This window comes from Meles meles, chromosome 18, assembly GCF_922984935.1.
Source record: "Meles meles chromosome 18, mMelMel3.1 paternal haplotype, whole genome shotgun sequence".
Taxonomy (NCBI): Eukaryota; Metazoa; Chordata; class Mammalia; order Carnivora; family Mustelidae; genus Meles; species Meles meles.
The window spans coordinates 63,509,595-63,534,696 of NC_060083.1; the positions used below are offsets into that span (position 1 = coordinate 63,509,595).

The 25,102-nt window shown below is 66.7% G+C and overlaps 1 protein-coding gene across 3 annotated transcripts; it reads left to right on the forward strand.

The window, feature by feature from the left end:
• The first annotated feature begins 327 nt into the window (after positions 1–327).
• Positions 328–24,478, forward strand: ASPSCR1 (ASPSCR1 tether for SLC2A4, UBX domain containing). Of its 3 annotated transcripts, none has more exons than XM_045984194.1 (16): positions 334–747; positions 1,522–1,577; positions 2,856–2,970; positions 4,070–4,170; positions 11,035–11,092; positions 12,081–12,154; positions 12,454–12,850; positions 18,421–18,560; positions 18,778–18,859; positions 19,237–19,303; positions 19,978–20,040; positions 20,587–20,639; positions 23,718–23,769; positions 23,976–24,045; positions 24,124–24,299; positions 24,379–24,478. In XM_045984194.1, the coding sequence occupies exons 1-16, from the start codon at positions 646–648 to the stop codon at positions 24,390–24,392; spliced, it is 1,620 nt and encodes a 539-aa protein (XP_045840150.1). In that variant the 5' UTR covers positions 334–645; the 3' UTR covers positions 24,393–24,478. The 3 variants fall into 3 exon arrangements, with proteins under 3 accessions (XP_045840152.1, XP_045840150.1, XP_045840151.1); XM_045984195.1 differs by lacking the exon at positions 334–747 and adding an exon at positions 933–1,325; XM_045984196.1 differs by lacking the exons at positions 20,587–20,639; positions 24,379–24,478 and having other exon boundaries at positions 328–747; positions 24,124–24,263.
• The last annotated feature ends 624 nt before the right edge of the window (positions 24,479–25,102 follow it).

Sequence of the window (25,102 nt, forward strand, 5' to 3'; positions counted from 1 at the left end):
GGGGGGAGGATCCCACGCGCCCATCCTCCGGACCTTCCATAGACTCCCCCTGCGGTGGGCTGGGCTGGGGGACACGTCCTGGCTCAGGGCCGGTGGTGACTGCGAGCCCAGCACCGAGCCTGTAGAGCGCTGGACTCGGACTTGCACTCTCTCTGGTCTGGAGCCTCTGGCCGGCCTTTACCCCGAGCCGGTTCCTGACCTTCACGCCACGCCCCAGGGCTGCAGACGGAGTGACCGCGGGGGACTTGAGGGCAGTGGGCAGGAAGGAGGGGCAGGTCGGCGGGCGCCGGGGCCGAAGGGCGAGAGAGGCGCAGGCCGGCGAGGCGCGGTGGCCCGTGGGGGACCCGGAGCCCAGGCCACGCGAGCTCGCGGCCCACAGCCACGAGGCGCCCGCTGGGGTATTGGCGCCGGACCACACGGGCTCAGAGATCTCCGCAGCTCAGCGAACGCGCCCCGGCGCGGGCCCGACTCGGGGGCGGAGCCCGGACCTCGGGGGCGGGGCCCGGACGTCGCGGCGGGCCCGGAAGCGCGCGCGAGCTCCGCCCCCTCAGGCCCCGCCCCGCCACCGCGTGGCTGTGCGTCCCGGCTGTTAGCGAGAAAGTGGTTTGACGCCAGCCTGGCGGCGGCGGGTCACGTGAACGGAAGATGGCGGCCCCGGCAGGCGGAGGGGGCTCCGCGGTGTCGGTGCTGGCCCCGAACGGGCGGCGCCACACGGTGAAGGTGACGCCGAGCACCGTGCTGTTGCAGGTGCGGCGGCGGCGGGCGGCGGCTGCGGCCGGGAGAGTGGCTGGCGGGCGGGCGGGCGGCGGGCGGCGCCGGGCCCGCGCCTGCGGTTGGGACGGGAGGGGGGGGGTGGCGCGGGGCGGGGCTTGAGGGGGCGGGACCCGCGGCGGCCAATGAGCGGCCTCCTGGCGCGGCGGGCCCGCCCCCTTCCGCGCCGGGCTTGGGGTTCAGGGGGCTCTGCGGGTCGCTGCGGGACTGAGGTCGGGCTGGCGGGAGTGTGGGCGCGGCACCTCTTTCCGCCCCACGGAGTCCGCAGCGGAGCCCCGAGCCGTATCCCCGGCCCGGTGTCCCCGGGCGTGCGACCGTGGCGCCTGGAAACTGACCTGCTGAGTCACTCGTGCGCTCGGTGCGGGGCAGCCGCCGCCGCAGGGAGCGCCCCGGGCCCCGCTGTGCAGGCCGGGCGGGGAGCAGCCCCCAGCGTGGGGCGCCGGCGGCCTGAGCCGCGTACTCGCGGGGCCCGGGGGCGGGGGCCGTCTGTGCCGGCGGCCGGTGGGGAGGACGGTGACGCGCAGCCGGCGGAGGGGCCTCGTGCGTAGCGAGAGGTGTGTGGTGGGGGCTGCCCCGCAGGCCGGGTGCTGGGGGCAGGCCCGGTGCCGGGCGCGGTGAACAGGCGTGGCAGGGGAGGGGTGTGGGCCTGTCGAGTGCACAGCCCGTTGGTTCGCGGAGAGGGACTGTGTGCCTGCCAGCCCAGTGGCCGGCGCGACACAGTGGCTCACGGGCCTGTGGTCTGACTCCTAGGTTCTGGAGGACACATGCCGGCGACAGGACTTCAACCCCAGCGAATACGATCTCAAGTGAGTTTGCTAGGGTCCAACTCTGTCCACCCGTGCCCAGCGCCCTGCCTGGGGCCGTAAGCCAACACGTTCATTTTCTCACAGAAGCCCAAAGTCAAGGCGTGGGCAGGCCACTCTGCTGGCAAGACTAGGAGAGGAGCCTCCGTCATCTCTCCCACCTGCTGCTGGCTCCGGACCACACGGGCTCCTTGGCTTGTGGCTGCCCGTGGCCTTCTCCCTCTCTGTTGTGTCTTCTCCTCTTCTGTCTCCTGTGAGGACACTTGTCATTGGATTTAGGGCCCACCCCAGTCCAGGATGACCTCATCTCCAGATCCTTAACTCAGTTTTAGCTGCCAAGCCCTTATTTTCAAGTAAGGTCCCATTCCCAGTTCTGGCGTTAGGTTGGGGATGTGTCCTTTTTAGGGGTCTCCGCAGAGTTTTTGTGCATTTGGTTGTATAAGTTCCTGGTGGGGCTCTGAGGGCAAGAGGACGTGGTCTTGCAGAAACAGGAAAACCCCTGCAAGCTGGGGGTGGGGTGGGGGGCCTCGCGGCCGTGTAGTCACACGCGTGGGTCTCCATGTGTGGGCGTTTTTCTGGAGAGGGGCTCCACCGGATTCCCAAGTGGTCTGAAGCTACAAAAGGGCCAGCACCCTGCTTTGGTCGGGTGTGGGTTTCAGTTCCACCGGAGAACTTTTTGCCTTAGCCGCCTGTCGCGATGGTGTGGTTGTCTTCACGTCAGGGACGACATGCTCACCCCTTGGTGCGGGCGCTTGCTCTCCTGGGCCTCACCCATGCTGCCACTGAGAATCCCGGGTCTGTGCTCCATACTGGCTGTCCCCTGCCATGCTGTCACCGAGCCTTGTGCTCTTTCTGTGCCCCCGCCCCTCCCCCCACCTGCCAGAAGCAGGTGAGAGCCTCTGAGCAGAGCCAGGTGCACGCCCTTAGTCACCCCTGGGTGTGTTTTTATTTTTTTGAGCCTGGACTTGGGCCTGTTGCTGCTTCACGCCTGGTGGGGGCAGACAGCCCCTTGGTCTGCCCCAGACGGTGACCCGTTTTTGGTTTCTCCCTCTTGCTCTGTCCTTGTACACTCAAAGCTGAATCAGTCTGTGCTTTCTTTTTCCATCGGAAGACCCGCTGCAGATGGGGGCCCACTGTGTCCCCGCCGGCTTGCAGGCTGTTCTGCCGTTCCCGCAGCCGGGGGGCACTGCCGGGGGGCCGCTGCTCCTAGTGGGGCTGTGGCAGCACCGTGTGAATGCCGGACTGTGTCAGGCAGCCCGCGAGCTGTGGCCTGTTTTGCAGGTTTCAAAGGAATGTGCTTGACCTCTCTCTCCAGTGGAGATTTGCCAACCTGCCCAACAATGCCAAGCTGGAGATGGTGCCCATCTCCCGGAGCCGTGAGGGCCCCGAGAACATGGTAGGTGGCTTTCAGGGGGCGGGTGCTGTCTCTGGCTCTTTTCTTTTTTTTTAAAGATTTTATTTATTTATTTGACAGAAAGATCACAAGTAGGCAGAGAGGCAGGCAGAGAGAGAGAGGAGGAAGCAGGCTCCCTGCTGAGCAGAGAGCCCCATGCGGGGCTCAATCCCAGAACCTCAGGATCATGACCTGAGCCAAAGGCAGAGGCTTAACCCACTGAGCCACCCAGGTGTCCCTCTGGCTCTTTTCTTCAGGCTGTTTGGGCTGCGGGAGGCCGCCGTCATAGGAGTGTGAGGGTACATGGAGGGGGTGTGCCAGTGAGGCCCGTGTCCCCATGCTCTGCGCCATCCGGGGTCAGCTGTGGGTGGGAAATGAGCCTTCTCAGTCTTCGTTCGGGGTTTTTATCTCTTGGGTGAGCTCGCTGGCGCTGTGTCTGTCAGCAGCACTCGCCCGGCCTGATGATTGTGCTCGTGGAATTGTCTGGAGCCTGCAGAGTCCCATGGGATGTTGCGTGCAGCCTAGTTTGGGGAGGACGGTGGCCCAGGGGCCCAGGCTTCACCCTGGACCTCCCAGGCCTCGCTGGGACCACGGCCCGAGTCTCTGACTGCGGCCTGCGGCTCTCCACCAGATCAGTGACTCTTAGGTTCTGGAGACTGAGGCGGACGACCCCACGGTTATCACAGGTGGAGACGGCCGCAGTGGGGCTGGGGGCGGTTCTGGTGGGTGTCGGACACACACTCGCCGCTGGGCTCTGAGCACGCGTGCCCTGGTGTGCCTGTCACGCAGCAGAGGGACGAGAGAGGTGGACCCACGTCCCCACTGACAGAGGTAGTTGTCATGCCCGAAGCTGGTTCACGGAGAGACCTCGGGGGGTGCGCGCTCCTCGTCTGTGGCTGCGCGACGGGCCGGCCCCGATTCCGGCAGCTTCCAGCGCGGCGACAGACGTTTGCCGCATTCGGGGCGGCTTCCCACATGCCCACGCGATCCCGGCAGCCCCGAGGGACAGGGCTTTCTGACCTGTGCCCTGAGACGTGGACGCAGGTCTGGGGCAGGACGGCCGCTTTCCTTCCTGACTGGTGTCCTGCGCCCGTGCCTTCAGGTTCGCATCGCTCTGCAGCTGGACGACGGCTCTCGGTTGCAAGACACTTTCTGCTCGGGCCAGACGCTCTGGGAGCTGCTCAGCCATTTTGCACAGACCAGGTGAGCGCCGGTGAGCAGGTTCGGGCTCTGCCCCGCTGTGCGGAACGGGTGCTGCTGGGCCGGGGGCCTGCTCCGGAGCCACAGCCCTGAGATTTGCCGTGGCCTGAGGCCGCGCCTCTTGGGCGCTGTGGTCCTGGTGAGGGCATCGGTTTCAGATGAAGCGGCCGCCTGTCCGCTTGCTGCCCCGGCGGGTGCTGGCTGCCCGCGGCTCATTCTTGCTGGGCTTCCTGTCGTACCCGTGGTGCCGTCCACGTCCTCTTGGAAGGGCAGAGCCGTGCTTCTTTCATCATGGGGGGCTCAGTTAGCAGTGAGGGGAACGGGGGCTCTGGGCTCCTCAGTGGACCAGGGGTGTGGGTATAAAACTTCTTATCATGGAACCACGTCCTGTGTAAAGAGAAAATCTCGTCGCATTCGGCGTGTCAGTGTTCACCGCGTGGTGAACCGCGTAAACGTCATTTCTGCGTGTGCCAGAGTGGCAGTCCTTTGCTTTCTGGTCTGTCACTTTGGCTCGAAGTCTTCGTCCGCTTGCGACAGTGGAAGGGCCGTGGGAGGGCCGTGGGAGGGTGCGGTGCTCCGTGTGTGGCCCCGGCCGGTCGCCGGCCGTCTGGGGGGCTCCCGCGGGCGATGTGAGGATGGGGCGAGTGAACGTGTGTCCCGTGCGAGAACAGGTCTGGCCCTGAGGCGTGTCTGTGGACGGGGGGCCTCCAGGTAGGGCTCTCCTGGGGACAGAGCCTCACCACAGGACAGCCCCTGCTGGTCTGACCGCAGCCCCTGTGGTCCCCGCAGCTGATTCCTGCCTTCCCTCCCCCCCAGCTGAGCTGTCCCACTGGGGCTCCTCTTCCCATTTCTGACGTGCTGGTCCTTTTAGTGCTGTGGCTGCTGGGGCCAGGCCAGGTGGCTACCTTCCGCTCCCCCGAGCCTGGGCCCCGGCAGCCAGGGCTGCCTCCTCTCCGCCAGCCTCCGCGTGCTCCCCGGGCGCTCCCGCGTCGCTGGTCCGCGGCAGTGGTGGCCTCCCCGCGCTGCTGCTGGTGCCTGTTGCCTGACCTGGGCGCAGTTCCTGTTGGCTGGGCCAGGCTGGGCTTCTGGTACCCTTACTTTCAGAAGAAGGATGGGACGTCAGAGCTCGGCTCCGGGGCCGCAGGTGCCTGCCCTCAACGGCTGTGTCTGTCTGTCCCTCTTCCGTCAGGACCACTCAGGACAGGCGGGGCTGCCTCACCGAGCTCACCGAGATGGGCTCCGGAGCGGATAGGCAGGTGCACAGAGCTACCCGAAGATGTCACAGAGAAGAAGGGAGGGCGCCCTGGGAGGCGGCAGGGCGGCATTTCCTGGGTGTGTGTGGGGGGGAGGGCTCAGGAGCAGCAGCACCAGGATCTGGGAAGGAGCTTTCTGCGCCCAGGGGACGGCAGGCGTCAGGGCCCCGCGGCAAAAACGAACAGGACGAGTTCGTGGAACGGAGCGTGTCTCCATCCTCCTCCTGGAAGACAGCTAGACCAGCACTGAAGGACGGCGTGAAGCTGCGGCTCAGAGCCCGGGCGGTGGTGGTGCCAGGCGGAGGGAGGGGTGGGCGATGGCGAGGCGGCGAGGCAGGAGGGGAAGGTGGGTGATAGAGGAGGCAGGCGGGGCCTTCGCTCCCTCCCGCTGGCGCTGCTGGTCCTGGAGGCGGTGCTCAGGGCTCTCTGGACCAGAGGTGCTGTTTAGAGAACGGGGGGATCACGTGAGCGTGCATGTCCCCTCCCCCCAGTGGCTCCCACAGGCAAGTGAGCCGGACAGTGCGTGCTCAGACCCATGAGCTTCGGCGCACACACGGGGGCTTGTGCCTGACGGACCCCCCCACCGTGGAGCCACGGGAGCTGGGGCAGAGGGTCCGTTCTCGATGCTCAGATGGGCAGGCCTGCAGGAAGCCGCAGCGCCGGGAAGCTGGTCAGTGCCTTCCAGACCTGTAGGAAGTGTTTGTTCCAGAACTATCTATTTGTCGAGGTACCTGTGAGCGTGAGGATGAACAAAGCCATCTCCGGGCCTGAAAGCTCACACGTTTGCCCCTTGTGCGTGGTCTGAGGACGCTGCTGAGACCGCACCACCGAAGGGCAGATGGGGTCCACCAGGAGGAGAACAGAACGAGCCGCACTGGAAATGCGACATTTCTGTTTGTTGAAGAATTTATTTATTTATTTGAGAGAGAGAGAATGAGAGCGAGAGCATGAGAGGGGGAGGGTCAGAGGGAGAAGCAGCCTCCCCGCTGAGCAGGGAGCCTGGTGGGGGACTTGATCTCGCGACTCCAGGATCATGACCAGAGCCGAAGGCAGATGCTCAACTGACGGAGCCCCCAAGGCACCCCGGGAAACTGAAATCCTAAAGGAATCTGCGTCCCCCGTGGCGACACGCAGGACCTGGTGCCTGGCCAGCTGGGGGACAGAAACGGAGGAGGACACAGACCGGCCTCTCGGGAGGGGAAGCTGCCGATGGGGTTTAGGGAGCTGAGGGGTGGCGGCTCTGGGGAGGTGGGGGCTCGCCCCGGCAGGAGCTGCGCGGTTGGAGTTGGCAGCGGGGCATCCGCGAACATGCGCCCGCGTGGCTGTCCTTCGTGGCGTCCAGAGCAGGCTGTGTGTCCTCTCTGCATTGCGCTCCCAGTGCCTGTCCGTGGCTGCGATGTGCGGCTGCGCCCACCATGTGCCACCAGCTCCGCGGAGAGCAGGAACAGACCGTCCAGCTGCCCGACCGGGCCCCCAGGTCCCTGCTGACCAGCTTCTAGGGGCAGAAGGCGAGGCCAGCAGAGAGGCCCCGCGCTGAGCCTGGTCTCTGAGGTTCTGCACACCTCTCGGGAGCTGGCGTTCACTAACCACAGAGTGGGGTTCACGTGAGAGGGGACGGGGCAGCTTCTTCCCCAGGTCCTGGCCCTGTGCCCAGTTAGCTGGTGATACACACTGGAGCCACGTGGGGGCGGCCCGCCAGGCAGGGACACTGTGGATGTGCACCCGTGCGTGGTCCCCCGACAGACCCTCGTAGGGGTCAACGCACGTGGACTCTGCTGGAGGCTGGCGGCTCTGGGAATTCCAGGTCTGCGCAGAGTGGGATGAGCACGGGGGCCGGTTCTCCTCGCCGGTGCTCTCGGGGAGAGGTCCGCCTCCAAGGGCGGCGGCGTGCCGTACTTGCCAGGACGCCGGCAGAGGGAGCACGGCTTCTGGGGGCCACTGCTGGCCGGGGGCGTGGCTCTTTTGCACGGTGGCCCTGCCCTGCCCTGCCCACCAGCATCTGGATCAGCTAACCGGCCACCGGACATGCCACCTGTGCCACATGTGTGGGCCACGGAGGTCAGGCCGAGTTTCCAGGCAGCCACATCAAAAGAACAGTGAGAACAGGTGCGGTTAATCTTAGGACTTTGATGGACTTGACCCCGTGTGTCCAGATCGTTGGGCTTTGAACATGTGATCCACAGGCAAATGAGGTATTTTTACATTCCCTGTCGGACGGAGGGCTTTGAAATCTGGCGTGTCTCGCTCTTGGACTGGTCTCCCCGTGGGCTGTAGCTGTATTCGTGCTCCGCGCCCACACAGGACTGGGGGCCGCCGCAGACAGCGCTGGCCTCCGAACGGACTGGCCGGTCCTCCTTACTTCTCAGCTCTCTGAGGCAGGGAGAGCCCCAGGGAGAGGGGCTCCGGGCCTGCGACTCCCGGACTGCTGCCCGGTGTCTGGGGTCCCTCTGCTCCCCGCCGGGCTTCGTGGCTGAGCCTGAGCTCTCAGCGTCGTCTGTCGCACTGGCAGGAAACGGCTTCGGATGTCCCTGGGAAGAGCAGGCTGTGTGCATGGCTCCCTCCGTGTTGTGTGACCCCGGGGCACAGTGGGCTGCAGGGGCCTGCTGTGAGCTTGGGGACGAGCCCAGGGTCACACTGAGGAGGGTGTCAGCGTTCTTGGCCACCGCCCGTGTCCTTCCTTGGGAAGGAAATTTCCTTCTTGAAACCACCCCTGCCCCGTCCACCCTGGAGAGGGACCCCGTGGCTCCTCCCGGCCCTGACCCCATCTCTGTGTTGGGGTATGCATTGTCTGGCCCCTTGGGATGTGGCCTTGCCCGAGTTGGGCCTCCCGGTGGCTGCTGTGCCTGAAAGCCGGCCCTGTTGTTTGGGTTGGGTTTTGTCCCTTTTGTGCTGACGTGGGGAAGGCGGTGGCGCTGGGTTTGTGTTGGCAACACCCGTGTTTGTACCTGCCGGGCTTGGTCAGGCCCACGGAGGTGAGGCAAATAGGGTCTCCGGAGACCTGGCTTGAGCCCCAGCACAATGCCCTGCTGGGAGCCGGCCCTGGGTGGATGGACGTCTCCTGCTCGGGCTGCCAGCACGTTCGTGGTGAGTGAAGAACGTCCACGAAGCCAACGGCAACAGCACGTCTGCCCTGCCCGGCCGTGCCCGCTGGGCTCTGGCCCAACCAGAGGAGCGGGTTTGCTGGCCTTGGACGGAGCTGGCGCCTTCCTGCGGGTCTGGGGCAGCATCTGACGAGGGGCGGGCAGGCGCCCATGGAGGCCCCCCGCACCAGGCCCGGCCTCGAGGGTTGCCTGTGGCTCTGCCTGAGCATGGGGCATGGGAGCAAGTCGGACACTGGGCTCGCCTTCAGGAGGCCCCTGGCCCAGCCTCCTCTGAGAGTCTCGGGGCTTTGCTGGGGTCTCTGTTGCAGGGAGCGCCGGGCCAAAGCTCTGGACCATCCCGGTCTGCTGTATTGGAGACAGAGCTCTGCTCATTGGCTGGGAAGGTCTGGAAGCCATTGCGGCTGCCCCTCCCCTGGCTTGTTTACAGGCCTGCCCTCAGATCCCCACCAGGGAACCCGATCCCTCTGGGGGAGCCACACATCAAAGACGGGCTGCCTTTGATGTCCAGGGGCCTCGAGGGCACAGAGGCAGGCAGGCAGGCCTTCCCTGGGCAGGGCTCTCCTCCCCTCCGTTTGTGATTTGTGGGGACATCAGGTGCCCAGAGCCAGACTTGGAGAAAGTATGCCCGACCAGAGGTCCTGTGAGTGCAGAGAGGACTCCCTTGGGTGGGCCGGGTGTCGGCATGGCCAGCGTGTGGCCGGCCAGTTTCCTGAGTCCAGGCGGCTCCAGGACCCCCTCCCTTCCTCTCTGCCCCAGGACCTTGCTGGCTGGGCACATCTCCGTCGGCTGAGGTCCCTTCACTTTTCCTCTGTTTGGTCTTCAGTAAGAAGAGTGTGTGGGGACCCCTTTTGGGGTCCTCTGTTTTCCTGAGGCCTGGGATCTTGGTGGGCAGGCACCCCTGGCCCCACTGTGCCTGCAAGGTCGTACCTCCCGTAGCCAGCCTCCCTGCTTTGCTCTGGTGCATTCCGGCAGCCTTGTCTGGGGGCAGCTGCAATGTAGGCACGGGTGTGAGTAGAGCATGGGGTGAGCTCCATGGGGGGCTGTTAGCCGGGGGGCAGCAGGGCTCCCCGCCCGGCCGGGAGCAGGGCCACCTCTCCCTCGCGGGTCGTAGTAGCTGGCTCTGGACTGGAGTTCTCTGCTCTGGGCCGTACGTGAACGCAGATCCTGGAAGCAAACAGGAGAAAGAGGAGAAACACCACGCTGAGTTGGGCCAGGGATTGGATCCCAGGTCTCGGGGCCGGGGTACGTCCGGAGTGTCTGTGGGCAGCCGGGGTTCCTGTTGCTTCTGGTCTCTAGCTCAGCTGCCGGTCTTCTGGTCCAGGCATGTCTGCGTGTTGAGCTCCGGGCCCTGGTGGGGCCTCACTGCGTGGCCTGCCACTCCGGTGGGCCCTGTTTGGAGGAGGGGGACCAGATGGGGCACTCCAGGTGTGGTCTTGAACTGGCGGTTACGGGGCCCGATGTTGCAGCGACACGATGGGAACATCCCCTTGCTCTGGCACCAGCAGTTGAAGGGCCAAAGCCAGGCCTCGGGTCGCCTGCACCCGGGAACCTCACGGTCAGCGTGGGGCCACGCGGCAGGAGTTGGGGGCCCAGTGTTGCGCAGGCAGGTGTGTGCGTGTGTGTGTGTGTGTGCGCGCACACACGCGTGTACACCCACATGCCTGTCTGTCCAGCTATCCCTCTGGGGGGCTCTTCCCTTCTGTCTGGGGGTCCCGCTTACGAGGAGAGGATGCCTGCTGCCATCTGAGTGGAGCACGTGGAGCGTTCGTGGCATTTCGGTCCATCTGCCCCCGCGTTGCCCGGCGCCCAGCCTGTGTGTGCCGGCGGCTGGGGTGTGTGCACGGCTCTGCCGACACCCGCGCCCGCCACAGCCTCTGCTTGGACGGCTTTTCGGTGACGTGGGTTTCGGCGGCTGTAGGGAGTCCTCTGCCTTATGCTGCTCGGCCACCTGGGTGTGAGGGTCTGACGCTGGGGGGCGTCACTGCCATCCTCCTGCGTCACGGCTCCTCCTGCCCTGGGTGCGGGCCGCAGGCCGACATGCCCGCGTGCAGCTCGAAGACCAGTGCTCTCTGCCCCTGGCCTGGACCTGGGGCGGGGGGAAGGGTCATGTGCTTGTGGCCTCCGGGACCAGACACTCTCCCCATTAAGTCCACTTAATGGGTGCCTGCCCTGAGCTGCTCCCGGCCCTTCAGGGGTCAGCAGTGCTCTTGGGGCATGGCTTCTGCTAGCAGCCCAGAGCTCTGGGCTGCTTTCTCATGGTCGACCCGCCGCGGTGGACCGTGAGCCCAGGCGTGTCTGGCAGGTGGCCGGTCTTTTCTGAGCCGGCGGCTGGGAAACACCCCCAGGCCCTTCGGGCAGGTGGCTCCCCACCAGCGGCTGGCTGTCTCCTCCTGGTGGCCTTGAGGGGGCCAGAGTGGACCTCATCGCGCTGTCCTGCCAGGCTGCCCTGGGGGTGCTCCGGGCTGGGGGGCTCCCATGGCTGGCCTGTGAGCTTTCCTCTGCTCGCCCCGCAGGGAGTGCCTGGAGCAGCCGAGCGAGGCCAGCCCGGTCTGTGTGTACATGAGGGATGAGGTAGGTGAGCGGCCCGCCCCGCCTGCCCAGCCCGGCCCCCACCGCCAGCCCCCAAGTCACCACACGGGCCGGCCCTGCTTTCCAATCTGGAAAATTCACTCTCTCAGACCCGCCTTCAAAGCAGCGGCCGGGGAGACAGGCTCTGAAAGCACGATGTGTTTCATGGAAAAAAGCAGAGTGCCGGCTTGTTGGCTCTGACCGCGGGCCGCCCGGCCGCTCCCCAAACCTCCCCGACGCCCTGTTTGTTTTCCCAGCGTCTCTCAGAGCCTGAGAGTCACAAAAGTGGTTTCATTTTAATAAATATTTGCTCTGCTCCTTGTTTTGATCTTTTTCAAAACTGAGCGCAGCACAGTGCGGGTGTAGCCTGTCCCCGCCCGCCTGTGGCGGGGCACCCTCCTGGCGCTGGGTCCCCTGGCTCACAGGGGCTTTTTGTTCTGACCCTGGCCAAGCACCCTTCCCTGGCCCTGGGTGGCCGCTGTCCCCAAGGGGCCCCGGTGTGGATGGGACCTGCTTCCCTGCTCATCCCCACTCAAGGTTCCCCAGCACGGGCTATGAGGGAGGGGGTCCCAGGGCTGTCTGGGGGGGGTCCCGGGGGGACACATCTTCCCCCAGAGGAGACAGGCGCTGGACCTCGGGCACCTGGGCCTGGATGGAGGCCCTCATGGTTGGGTCAACCCGCAGAGGTGGCCAGTAGGCCACACGTGGCTAACTCGGGCCTGAGCCGTGCCTGCCCGGGCCACGGCTGGGGTGAGGTGGGCGAGGTGGCTGCCCACCAGCCAGCAAACGCTCGGGGCCTGGTCGGGCTGCAGGAAGCAGGACCCGAGCCTGCTGGGAGCTGGTGTCCCCCACGGGCTGGCTGGGGGCCCCTGTGGGGCCAGCGGTGACAGTAGGTGAAGGGAGCCAGCGGGAGGTGCCCTGGTCTTGGGCGGCCGGGTGGGGGAACGCTGTCCACGAGGGGTCAGCCGTGTGTCCTCTTCCATCCTCACAGGTGACCGGCAGAGCCTCCTTGCAGGCCACGACGCTCAAGTCCCTTGGCCTCACGGGGGGCAGTGCCATCATCAGGTGGGGACTCAGAGTCCCGTTGCGTGGCAAACGGAGAAGAGCGGCAGAGAAAATGCGCACCCCCCCCCCCACTGTGCCTGTCCCCACTGTGCCTGTCCCCCACTGTGCCCGTCCCCACTGTGGCCTGTTCCCCACTGTGCCTGTCCCCTCGAGCTGGGGCCCTGGCCCCGTAACTGCCCATTCCCCGGGGGCCTGTGCCGCAGCCACTGGCTGGGGGGCAGAGGATCACGTGCGGGGCCGGGAGATGCGGGCAGGGGCGCTCCGTGGGGTGCTCACACGCTCGGGGTCTGCACTCTCAGGTTTGCCATGAAGCGATGCAGCTCCGCTGCGGTTTCGCGGAGCAAAGCCCCAGGAAGCCCGACCGCCTCGCTGTCGGCTGGCCAGGCTGCCGGCAGCCCTCTGGCCCCACTGGATTCAGCGGGGCTCAGTCGGGGGGACGTGAGCCATCAGGACGACGCAGACATCTCAGGGGCCGGCCGTGTGGACGCTCCAGCTAAGCAGACCTCCAAGGAGCCCGCCCCCGCCCCCTTTGTTCCTTTCTCAGGTGGCGGGCAGCGACTGGGGGGCCCCTCCGGCTCAGCCAGGTCTCTGATGTCGCCTTCAGCCAAACCGCCTAAGTCCTTCTCCAGCCCCGGAGGCCCCTCCAAGCCGAAGAAGTCGAGGCCTGGCCAGGAGCCCCGGCCAGAGGCAGAGCCGGTAAGAAGCAGGCTGGGTGCTGGGGGTCCTTCCTCCCGACCTCGGCGAGCCTGTTGGGGGGCGGCAGGGTGATGGGCACGTGTCTTCTCTGGGAACTAATTGTTCAGCCTGGATCTTGTAGAGGCCGCATTGTAGGTGTGCAGTGTGACGGGGTGTCCCCGTAAGCGTGGTCATGCTGGGAGGGGGCGGCCTCGGGCATCAGTGCGGGCTCTGACCACTCCTGTCCCAGGCAGTGTCCCGGAGCTGCCGCCGGCCCCCCGTGTGCCCGGGGCCAGCCTGTTGACTGGCTTCGGACTTGCAGGCGGCCCTGGCACCGCTTGTCGCATGCCGGCTGCGTTCCTGAGCCCGCGTCCCTGCGTCCGGTGGGCTGTGTCCTGCTGGGAGCCAGTGGGCATGCCGGGCAGGCCTCCTTGCCTGCAGTTCACGCGTCTGCTGAGGTTTTGGGTGGACTGCCCCCTGTCGCACCGTCCCGGCCTCCGAGGGAGCCATCCTGTTTGGGAACAGCTTCTCTGGGGGTCAGAGCCGATGCTTTAGCTGAGCTCCGTGCACGGGTACAGCAGTCTGTTCTCGTGCGGAGACACGCCGCTGGCATCTTGTCTCTCCTGGGGTCCTTCTGGCTTCCAGGTCGCACATCTGGGGAGGCTGGAGGGTCTGCAGAGGGCCCGGGGACCTGGGAGGGTGGCAGGTGGGGAAGGCCCAGCCATGGGACAGCCCACGTCCGTTCAGAGGGCCTTTTCCTGCTCCCTCGCCAGATACCCGTGGCTGAGTGGATGGGGTGGGGGAGCGAGCCAGTCCCGAGTGTCATGATGGTCCGTCCTGGGGCTGCGTTGGTGGGGCCATGTGAGGGACTCATCCACAGTCCCCGCTCTCATGCCCTTTGTGACCTGGGCCCAGAATCAGTGGCCAAAAGCAGACCTGTGTGGTTGGGGTCTGACTCCGTCCGGGCTGGCTCTTCTGGGGACCCCTGTGTTTGGGGGCTGGACCTTGGGGCCAGGGCTGGCTGGCCCTTCCCCCACCCTGAAGACACAGGGCATGTGGCTGTTGGGCTGCTGGCCCAGCCGGGCCATGGCTCTGCCGACCCCCTGGGAAGCTGCAGAGGGCCCTGTGGGCATCCGGGGGCTCTGCGCTGTTCTCCCGTAGGTGACTGCTGTCTGGGCCTGGGATCCTTGGGCATCCCCGGGCTCTGAACCAGCGGCCCCCCGGGTGGGAGAGGTCCCAGGGAGGGGCTGCCTGGCCGCCAGCAGCATGTGCCTTTGATCTGGACGTCCCAGCAGCTGGTGGGTTGTGGAGCGCCCCCCACCCGCCTGCCTCGTGCCTCCTGTCACTAACAGCCCCACACCCGGAGGGCTGGCCAGCCACATGGTGTCTGCTTTGTGTCCCTTTTCAGCCCCCCCCGGGGGGGGAAGAAGGGAACAAAACGGAACTTTTGGGGGAACTTCAAAGGTACACTTTGGTAATCAAAAGGAGTTTCCGAGTTTCCCATTAATGTTTTGCCTGTGTGTGGTTTTGGATTTAAATAAAGAGTCAGAAGAGACAGGATAAAATATAGGCAGGTCCTCCGCTGAGAACTGGGATGGTTTACAGACCCGGGCGGCTCTTGCCTTTGATGTCAAAGCGTTAATTATTAGAAGGTAGTTTTACTGGCCGTCAGAGAGGGGTGCGGGGAGAGGCGGGGGCTGCCCGGCGGCCCCTGGCCTGTCCTTTGAAGTCCTTCTGTCAGCCCGGGAGGCCGCCCCGCAGCCCTGTGCGTGGCTGGGCCCCCTCCCAGCCCCCCAGCCAGTATGGGGGTCTCTGATCAAAGGCCCTGATGCCCTGGGCAGGACAGGCTGCTGACGGCAGTCTCCCCGGCCTGCCCCTCACCCTGTCGGGCTTGGTCTGCTCCTCAGAGATCCGCCTGGGACTTTCTCGGTGCTCTGCGTGCAGCCAGGTGTCAGCCTGGTCTCTGGCCACTGCTGTGCCCTGGTATGTGGGCAGGTCTAGAGCGCGTGAGGGTGGGAGGCGCCTGGCCGGGACCTGGGGGTCAGAGTGACCGTGAACAGTGCCCCTTGCTGCCCTCTTCCTCTCGTCCTGAGGCACCTTCTAGCGTCCTCCTGTGAGCACACCCTACTGTCCTCTGCGTGTGGGCCTGGGGCAGGGTTTGAGCGTGTCCTTGTCGTGTGCGCTGTTTCTGGCCGTCCCCAGGGACCCAGGTAGTCGGGATGCTGCTGAGGCCGGGGGCAGATAAGTCATGGCCTGAAAGGTCCCCTCCAGCCATCTCTGCCACAGCCGGATTTTGGGGAGAGGTGCCCTGGACGCCTGGGCGGGGCCGGGCGGGGCCCGAGGGCTCTGTCTGCTGTCTTCGGGTCCCCACCCTGATGGGACTTGTGGGCCGCCCAGCACCACTCCGCCAGGCCGGTGTCCTGTCTGTGGCTGACCTCATGCCGTATGTCTTCACCGGACACCCACGCCACAGCTGCGTTCGCTCGTTTCAGTTCTTTGGGGGCTCCCAAGGCTCGCCCGCCGGGGCGGTGGTCTGGTCACGCACGGGCATGTGGGGGCCTCGGCTGGTGCTCGGCTGCCCCGTCCTCCCGTTTCCTCTGCCCGGCGTTCGCGGGAGTCGCTGGTGCGGCTTGGCCTCGCCCCCTGGCTCAGCCCCGCGGAGGACGCAGGGCGCCGGCTCGGTGAGTAACTCCGCAGGTTTGGCCGGCGGCCCTCGCGTCCGGATTCATTTAGGCTCCAAGCCTCAAGGCGAAACGCTTCACATTCCCTTTGACCAAAGACCATTGTCAGAGGACGGTCTGGGCTGGGATTGGGGGAGGCAAATGGGAGCCCTCACAGGAACGTTGGAAAATCGGAGGTTGAGGTCACCCCCGAGTCCCTTTTACATTTTTTTCTCTTTGTGTCATCACGTCCCGGAAAATTACTGTCAAGAAAATGAGCCTTGGCAGCCTTGAGGCCGCTTCCGGCAGGAGGGGCCTGGGGTGCCCGGGGCCGCTTGGCCGCTGCCGGAGGGTGTCAGCCCAGCCTGCCCGGCCCCGCCGGCTCAACACCCCGGCCCGGGCCTTACCTTCGGCCGCACCGAGCCTGGCGCGGGGCCAAGGGTAGGCAAGGCCCCACGGCCGCCCCCTGCAGTTTCCCTCCTGCGTCCCATCCTGGCAAAGCAGGGCGTCTTCCTCGGGCCGGCCAGGCGGGTGGTTGGTCCCTGCATCCCCGCCTCTGGATGGGCTGTGTGTCTGTCCAGTGTCTGTCCTGCCTTGGGCCATTGTCCCCCGCAGAGCGTGCTCCTGCCCCTCTCATGAGCCTTCTGGGCTCTGGCCAGTGTTACCCACTTTGCAGGCAGCATTAAGGCCGTTGACTGGTCCCGCTCACTCTGTTCCTCCGTTCTCCGTCCCGCCATGGCTTTCCCTCACGGCAGCCGCCACACGTGCTCTCTTTCCCCAAGGATGCCTCCTAGAGCTTTGTGCTCCATCCACAAACCTCACCCCGAACCCGCCCAGGACGGGGGGCCCCGCGGAGCGACTGCTGGGATGGGGCACGGCGGGAGAAGGAACCGTGGAGGAGGGTGGTTTGCCGGCAGAGCCTCGGGCGGGAGCAGGACCAGGGCCCCTGCCTCCCTGGCGCCCCCCCGCCCCCAGCCCGGCGCCTCTTCTCCACCGTGGAAATGCTCTCCGGGGAAGGGCCCGGCAGAGGTGTCTGAAGCTGCCTGGCCTCTCTCTGTCACTGAGCCGGCGGGTGGTCCTTGCTAGCATCCCAGCCGTGGGCTTCGGTCTGTTCCCATGCGGCAGGGCCTGCCCGGGGCTGGGGCGCTAGGAGGTGCCCAGGCTCTGCTGGTGGCTCTTTCCCAGCCCTCTGGTCCCAGCTTCCGCGTGGCAGACGGGCTTCTGGAGCGGAGTGAGAGGCGGGAGGGGAGAAGGAACCAAAAGTAGATCCAAAACCCAGAAGAGTTTTGTCCATTTTGTTTAGTGACCAGGAGTCCATGGCTCCCGAGCTGCATGGAGCCAGTTGCTGGTGTCCCTTCCCCCATTCTGGAAGCGGCCCGGGGAGCGGGCCATGAGCCTTGGGGTCACCAGCACTGCCGGCAGCCCGGAGTCCTGGCCACCGAGGTCAGGCCCTGGAGGGCCCAGGAGGACCACGAGAACCAGTGGGCAGGCTCCCTGGGACTGGCTTCGCCGGTGGGGTCTGAGCACGCAGACTCCCTTCCGCGCCACGGACCGCACGCCACCAGACGGCTGGGTTCTCGGGCGACTCGTGCGCCTGCGGTGGGTCCTGCCAGCGGGGAACCGTGACAGGGTGGCCTTCGAGCCGGGCGTTAGCCTGCAGGCTTCGTGCCTGAGCGAACGCAGCGGCTCCGGCTCCCAGCCTGGGCGCATCCGCGTCCTGCCCTCGCTCCCCCCCGACAGCCCGCCCCAGGCGCCCAGGCCAGCCCTTGGCCCTTCTGGAATGCAGGCGCCGTGGCTGTGGGGGGCAGCCTGGCGCCTGGCATCTTGTTACAAGAGGCTCTGGTGTAGACTGCCCGCGGCAGCGCAGGAACCTTGTGGCTGCGAGCGGGCAGCCCCCGGGGGCCTCAGCCAGCCACCTACGGGCCCTGCGGCCGGCCCTTTGCAGCCGCTCTGCCCTGTGCCTCCGGGTCAGAGGCCTTCCTGGTGAGAACCTACCTCCCTTCACAGGGGGAGGGCTGCCTCGTGAGGCCTGGGACTGCCGGGCACTGGCCAGACCGCAGGGACCTCAGGCCTGCTGGGGGTAGACGGTCACGGCCCCGGGGGTGGCCAGGGGGACTGGAGATCCTGTCAGGTGTGTCAGTCCGAGGGTGGTGAGCCTGGGCTGCGGGGCGGGACGGCGGTGGAGGGCAGAGGGTGGCCTCCTGGGCTGGAACTTGCTGCCCTGGTCAGGCCCAGCCCCATGGCGGCCTTGGCGCCTAGAGGTGTCCGAGCCTGTGGTCATGGGACTCGTGGTGGCAGTTACCGCCCGGCACCGCCTTGGGCCAAGCAAGTCCTGCCTCACGATTCCTCTCATCTTCATCATCGTTACCGCTAGTTAGGAGGGACGCGTCCCTTTCTGTGTCCTCAGGGTGGTCAGAGGGTGGGCCGGGGGCAGCTCGGCCATGGGGCAGGTTTCTGCCAAAGCTCTAATCGGGGGTATTGCTTCCCCTGCCCTTCTGGGGAGCCCCTGTGTGGCCTCCAGCAGGGTGCTGCTCCCCGAGTTTGTCCCTATTTGGGGGCCCCTGGTAACAGGCAGCTCCCTCGGCCTCTTAGCGGGGGGCCCTCCTGGAGACAGGGAGTGAGCACAGGAGCTGCTGGGGGAGGCTGGCCCCTCAGTCCACTCCCGGAGCCCCCCAGGTGCGAGGGGACCTGGCCGGCTGGGCCTGGCTGTGCCGTGTCCAGGGGCCCACGTCCTGCTGGTGAGTGAGGGTCTCTGTGTCCGTGGGGCTGAGCAGGAGGTGTGGAAGGAGGGTGTCCAGTCCTGGCCCTCTGGCCCTGACCTCGGACTGGCCGGGGTGGCCGGCGAGGTCCGGGCTTGGCTCCGGGGTCTGTGTGGCTGCTCCAGCTGTGAGGCCCAGGGGCCCTGTGTCAGCTGCGCCCTCTGCCCGCCAGCCAGTGGATCGGGACCCCGTGGTGTGCCACCCCGACCTGGAGGAGCTGCTCCAGGCCTGGCCTGCAGAGCTGCCGGACGAGTTCTTCGAGGTGACAGTGGACGACGTGAGGAGACGCTTGGCCCAGCTCAAGAGTGAGCGGTGGGTGTGCCATCGGCGTTTCCGCCGTCTCCCTGCTCCCACGTCCTCAGTAGCACGTCTGAGGGTCAGGGCTTCCAGACAGGCCCCTCGTCCCCCTGTCCCATCCGTCCCTCTGTGGCGGGGAGGCCCACGGAGCCCGGGTGGGTGTGTGGTGCCTCTGCTCTCGGTCGGCCCTGGAGACCCCAGACCTTCACGCTCCCACCCACTCTCCCCGTAGGAAACGTCTGGAAGAAGCACCCTTGGTGACCAAGGCTTTCAGGGAGGCCCAGAGGAGGGAGAAGCTGGAGCGCTACCCGAAGGCATGGAGAAGGGGGGGAGCGTCTGGGCGTGTGTCCTGCTGGAATGTGGGCCCCGTCCCCGCGCCCCCCGCTGGGGTCCCCCTCACTTCCCATGAGGCCTGTTCGGCCATGCGTTACGACCGTTCTGCCTCGTTGTACGATGGAAGCAGGCGTTGATGTGTCTTTACAAATACGCACGGTGGTGCTCGACCAGCCCCTCGTAGTCGGGCAGGCAGGAGCAGGCCTGCGGGGGCTGGGGCGGGGTGGCCGGCTCTCCTGCCTGCCCCAGCCCCGGCGTCTTCTGGCTGGGTTCGGGGGACCTGGCCGTCGTGGGCCTGAGGGGGCCACGGGCCGGGCTTCAGCTGTTCCTGCTGACGTGTGGCTTCCTCGCGGCCCAGGTGGTCCTGAGGGTCCTGTTTCCCGACCGCTACATCCTGCAAGGCTGCTTCCGCCCCAGCGAGACAGGTGAGTGGCCCCCCCGGGCTTCGCTTCCCGACCATGGGGCTGCGCGTGCCGGGTCTTCCGGTCATGGGGGTTTCTGGCTTCGTGGCCGTCTGTGGGACGGACCGTGAGCTTGCAGAGCGTGTCGGGGATGGGCACAGGGCTGGGGTGCCCCCTGTGTCAGCCTGTTCAGGGTGCAGGTGAGACAGGAGTACCAGGGCACGGGCGGGCCCGGCACCCCCCCGCAGCGGGCGTCTTGGGCTTGGGGCCGCCGCCCGGAGGACACACAGTGTCACCAGTCCTGAGTGAGGTGTTCGGTGAAGTCTGCCCACGACCGCGAGGGCCCCCCAGGGCAGAGTTCAGGATTGGATCTCGGGCAGGGCAGGAGACGAAGGGAGGGAGGCTCCAGCGGGGCCGGGGCCTGGCCAGGCCGGGCATCTCGGAAGACTGCGGAAGGGATGAGCTTAGGGTTCCAGCCCCGGAGCCCCGGTCTGGCCTGAGGGTGGGAACGGGGTCTTGGAGAGCCTGAGGCGGAGACGGCGAGCTGCCGGGCCTCCCGCGCCCGTAGAGTCGTGGCGGTCTGTGTGGCGTGGGGCCGATCGGGTCCCGTCCTGGTAGGGGGCCAGCCCTGGGGGGGGCTTGAGGTGGCCCGTGCCCTCCCGTGGAGCTGTCCGCTTACCCTGCGCTCCCTCTTCCAGTGGGGGACCTACGGGCCTTTGTGAGGAGCCACCTCGGGGACCCCGAGCTGCCCTTCCACCTGTGTGAGTTCCCCAGTCCTCCTGCGCGCAGCCGGCAGGGTCTGGGTGCCGGTGACCCCCGGCCCCGCCAGCTGGGGCTCAAAGCAGCTTATTCCCTAGAAACAACGTGGTAGGGGTGGGGTGGTCCCCACCGTGGGAGCCCCACTGGCATCTGAGGTCGAGTCCAAGGACCGAGGGACTGGGAAGGGGGCTTGGTCTTTGTCCCACCTCAGAATCCCTGCATCCTTTGCCTCCGGCCTCGCCCCCTTCTCCCGGGCTTCTGGGAGCTTCTCCCTCCAAGGGCATCTGGGGAGGGAGGAGTCGGGCGGGGAACTGTGTGGGGCTGGGTTCCTTGGTTCCAGACCACCAGACTCCTAAGCCCCCTGCCAGGGTTTTTGCTGCAGCGGAGAGGTGGGCAGCGGGCTGCGAGGTGAGGGGGCCCCTTGGAAATGCCCCAGCCGAGGCCATGGGCTCTGGGCCTCCCCCACCTCCTCAGGCCTGTATCCCTGGGGAGTGTGGGCAAGGGGCGGAGGACAAGGCTTCCTGGCCCAGACGACTCTCTCTTTGCAGTCATCACTCCTCCAAAAACCGTCCTGGATGACCCCACGCTGACCCTCTTTCAGGTACCGGCCCTCTGGTGGGCCGTGGGGGCTGGGGGCTCCGGAGGGCGAGCCTCGGCCGGGCGGGTGATGATGCCTTGTTGCCGGGCAGACGGGGCAGGGGGGGTGGTGGGGTGTGCGGGGGGCACAGAGCCCCTCTGCAGCGGTGCTGGGGCTTTCCAGCCTCCTCACTTCCTGCCCCGGCGGTGAGGGGCCTGCCCAGCCTGCTGCCTGCCTTCCGGAGCCGGGGTCTCCCTGGCCTGGAGTCTGGGTGAGAGGGGCTCCCCCGAGGGCGGGGTCGGAGGCCTCCCCGCAGGTGGCTGGCTGCCTGCAGGACCCTGGGGTGGCGGTTGTCAAACTGGTTTGGCCCCAGGCTGCAGCGACTGCTGCTCCGCCTGCTTCCCTGCCTCACCTCTGCCCCGCACCTGAGGCCTCTGCCGGGAATGCGCGCTGCGCCCTGCCCACTAGAGTCTGTTTCTGCCCGATCCTCCCTGTGGCCCCCACAGCCCCTGAAGGTGGGGTGAGGAGCCTCTGTGTGCTCCTCTGGGGGCTGCCTTCCAGAACCAGGCAGAATGTCCTGTCCCTTTGCTCCTGGGAGGGTCGCCTGGGGCCTCCCCAGCCCTTTGGCCTACTGGTTTCCCTTCAAAGTCTTCTCAGATATTTTAATTAGTACCAGAGGCCGGGCCTTGTCAAGCGGCTGGCAGGCCCTGCCGAGGTCTGAGCCGGGGCAGGGGGCCTGCCTCCTGCCTGGGGCTGCCACCTTTGTGGGGGACTTGGGGCAAGACCCCGCAGAGGCTGGAAGCTCACCAAGGGAAGGTGTCCGGGGGGCGGGGGCAGGGCACTGCCCCCCCCCACTCCCCCAGTTCCCCCTTCTCAGCCCCCAGGAGCCCCAGAGGCGCTGGGCCTCTTCCTCTGTCCCGCCCTGCCTCCTTCCCTCCCTTCCTCGCTGGCCGGCCTGTTGATAAACAGGGCGTTGAGGAGAAGCTGTGGGCTGGAGGGGACTGGTGCCCAGTCCCGCCCCCACGAGGAGCCCTGGGGTGCTGCCTGTCCTCCTGCCCCAGCAGCCTGATTCCTGGTGACACTCTGCCCCCAGCTACCAGCAGCTGTCTCCTTTCATCTGGCGGCTCCGCCTGGAGCGGCGGGGGCCTCCGCACGCGGGGTGGCGTCCCCGCCCGCCTGCGATCAGAGAGCTGGCAGGGCTCGGGGAAGGAAGCCTTCCTCCCTTGTGTGGCTGAGCAGGCGTGGGCGCGGAAGCCGCCCGCTTTCATGTCCCTGGCAGGGCTGTGCTCTGGCTGCTGGCTGCCCGGGAGGGAGGCTGCTGGGGGGCCGGTCTTGAGCTCCAGAGAATGACAGCCTGGGGTAGGTGTGAGGGACGGGGGCCCAGCTGCCCCTTTTGGCCACTGGGGGAGGGGGTTCTGGGGAAGGTGGGGCTGCGGATGGGTGTGGGAGGAGGTGGGGGTGCCCTCGGGGCCCGTCCATCTGCCTCCAGTGCTGGTGGTGTCCTGAGCCCCGCAGACCTCCTGCCCTCAGCCTTGCGTGGGGTCCAGGGTCAGCCTTAGCAGTCCTGAAGATGGCCGTGGCCTGTGTAGACCACCTCGGCCTGAACAGGAGGGCAGGGTCTCCCTCCTGCCGGTCACGGTGGTCTCCCATGCTGTGTGATCACCCCTTGTTGGGTGGGAATCCCAAAGGTGTCAGCAAGCGAGTGGGGTCGTTCTGGTGGGAGGCTGGGGTCAGGAGAAGGTGCCCCAGGGGCCCCGGAGGACTCCTGGCTGGTGAGCGGGGTCCTTCGAGGCTCGAAGCCCTGCAGCCGCAGGCTCCACAGCCAGACAGAACGTTCTCGTACTCCCTGAGAAAGGCCGCGGTACCCGGAGGGGCCGCTGCAGGCTGGGCACTTGGTCCCCGTGCCCCCCTCCTGCTCCCCGGCTTCTGGTGCTTGCAGTGCCTCTGAACAAGGCTTTGATCCGGTATCAGAACGGGCTGTGGGGTTTTCTGACCTGGCCCGTCCTCGGCTTTGGTCCCGTGTTCCTAGGCTTGGCCTTGGAAGCTTCTCTAAGAGCGGAGGGGACGGGCTCACCTGGCGGCTGCCCCTTCCACTGAGGGCGAGGACGCGCACCCTCTGGCCGCTTTAGGGTTTGCAGCCCCGGCCCGCTGAGGTACAGACGCGAGTGGTGGCCTCTGGGGCCCCCTGCCTGCGGCCTTGAGTTGAGCCCCCTGCTGGGTCCTGGGGGCACATCACCCTTGACCCACCCTGAGCAGGAACTGGGCACCACTACCCCCAGGGAAGGAGACTCAGGAGAGGCAGCGCCCAGGCCCCTGATGGCACGGGGTATGGCCCCCTGACCCCCCGCCCGCAGCGGCTCCCTGTGGACGCGACTGCTCGCAGCCTGGCCCAGCTCTTCCTATGGGGTCACAGCCTGGAGTGCCGTCAGGGAAGCCCTCTGTGGGCTTCTGGGGCCTCGGGTAGCGAACTCTCAGAGCTGGCTGACCAGGGTAGCACCTGCCCAGACTCTGAAGTCCCTTGGCTCCAGGAACACCCCCACTCCCCGGGCCTGGGCCTCGGCCAGCCAAGGGTCCTTGCTGTCTGCAGGTCTGGGCACTTGCCCTGAGCCTGAGGCAGCCCATCTGGCCTCAGCCGCAGACCCCTGTGCTCTGTTCTTTGATCCAAGCTGCCCCGTCCTCCTCTCCACACCCCTACCCGCATTCGCTGCGTTCCCCTTCGTCTCTGCAGCATCTGCTGAGGGTGGGGCCTCCGGGCCTGGCTCCCCCAGGAACGAGGCGGGCGGGAGAGGAGCTCATTGGGAGACGGCGCGCACATCCAAAAGCTTCCTGTTGTGTGGTGTTTGGGGCTGGCTCCAGAGGGACCCCTGTGGTCTCCCAGCTGGCCTGGCTGCCACTGGGGGAGGCTGCTCTAGCTGGGGGGGGGGGGGGATGTCGGGGCTGTGACCTTCTGTGGAGGGCTGGTCCCGGTGAATGCCCCGAGCTTCACGTGTGGCTCTAAGGCCACCACAAAAGAGGGGTGCAGCCCACCCTGTCTGTCCCGTGGCTTTTCTGCTTACCTACGGTCCCCGCCTGGTGCCGAGCCACCTCCCGTTCTCCCTACAGGCAGACCTCTTCCCTGCGGCCCTTGTGCACTTCGGAGCGGAGGAACCAACCGGTGGGTGGGGGTCCTTCTCTTTGCCCACCCCTGGCTCATTGTGTGCCCCACAGTAGGAGATTTCCTTCCAGTCTGGGAGGGAGCCCCGTGCCTGATACCCTATTCCCAGGACAGCCACCTGCCAGGGCTCCATCCCCTCCCAGAGCAGAGCAGTGGTGGGCAGGGGCCGTCTCTGTAGCCTGAGGGGGGTGCTCCGTGTCCCGCAGGTGTCTTCCTGGAGCCTCGGCTGTTGGAGCACACGATCTCCCCATCTGCAGCTGACGTGCTGGTGGCCAGGTGAGTGCCCGCAGTGGGGAGCAGAGAGGCCCTGCCCTAGCATGCCAGCCATCCTGTACCCTGGCCTTTTGCCCGCAGGTGCATGTCCAGGGCTGCTGGAACCCCACCCCTGATGCCAGCCCCTGACCCTGCGCCCCTCGAGTCAGAGCCAGCAACTGAGGCAGGGGCAGTGGGGCTCCCTGAACCCAGCCCCGGAGCGGCCCAGCCGGTCAGGAGGGATCTAGGGAAGGTCCCCAAGTGGCTGAAGCTGCCAGGTAGCGTAGCAGGGGCACCGTGGGGAGGGAGGGGCCACCTCCTGGGGACCCTCCGGTCATCCTGGTGCTCGAATTGCAGCCAGCAAGAGGTGAGCGCCACCAGCCTGGACGTGCCCTGTGTGTCGGCTGCGAGACCCCTCCCCACCCTGAGCGGGAATAAAGGTGTGAGCTGCTCTCGAGACCCTCCTGTAGTCCTTTCTCCAGGAAAGGTCCCCACTGTCCCCTGGGCCCATTGGTCCTGCCATTGGTCTGGATGGTTCTGTGCACTGAGTTCTCGTGCCTTCAAGCACGGGCGTCCCCACTGAGCCGCTAACTTTCCCTAATTGACACCGGGAGTTACCGAGTGCGAGAAAGGCCCCAGGCCGGGCTGCATGCAGGCAGGGTGGTCCTAGCTCAGGGCACCGGGAAGGGAGGGACCGGGGGCACTTGGGGAGGGCAGGCTGGTGCCCCCCCGTGCCCCCAATCCAAGGCACTTCTCAGTGGCTGTGGGGCGCAGGTTCTTGCCAGCTTTCCCTTCAGGTCTGATCACTTCCACAAGAGACTCCCCGAGGAGGGGGCCGGGGAGGAGAGCTGGGGGGCCAGCATGGGAAGGGGCACAGGAAGGAGCCAGTCGTGCTCAGCCCGGGAGGGCAGGCTTGTCCCCCAGCCTGTGCCCTGCTCAGGTGTGGGTCAGGCTGCCCCTGGGGGTGCTGCAGGGGCTCTCCTGTGGTGGGTGGGGTGGCTGTTGTCCTCCCCAGGGGACTTCCTGCCCCTCTGTGTATCCTGGCTGCAGACACTGGGTGGGTGTCAGAGCTAAAGTGAGG

What these genes read in the sequence shown, in the direction of transcription:
- ASPSCR1 (XM_045984194.1), top strand. Translation starts at nt 646, where the DNA reads ATGGCGGCCCCGGCAGGCGGAGGGGGCTCCGCGGTGTCGGTGCTGGCC. An exon ending in GTGAGGGCCCCGAGAACATG is followed by an intron (nt 2,971 to 4,069) that starts GTAGGTGGCTTT and finishes CCGTGCCTTCAG; the next exon opens with GTTCGCATCGCTCTGCAGCT. An exon ending in CTTCCGCCCCAGCGAGACAG is followed by an intron (nt 19,304 to 19,977) that starts GTGAGTGGCCCC and finishes TCCCTCTTCCAG; the next exon opens with TGGGGGACCTACGGGCCTTT.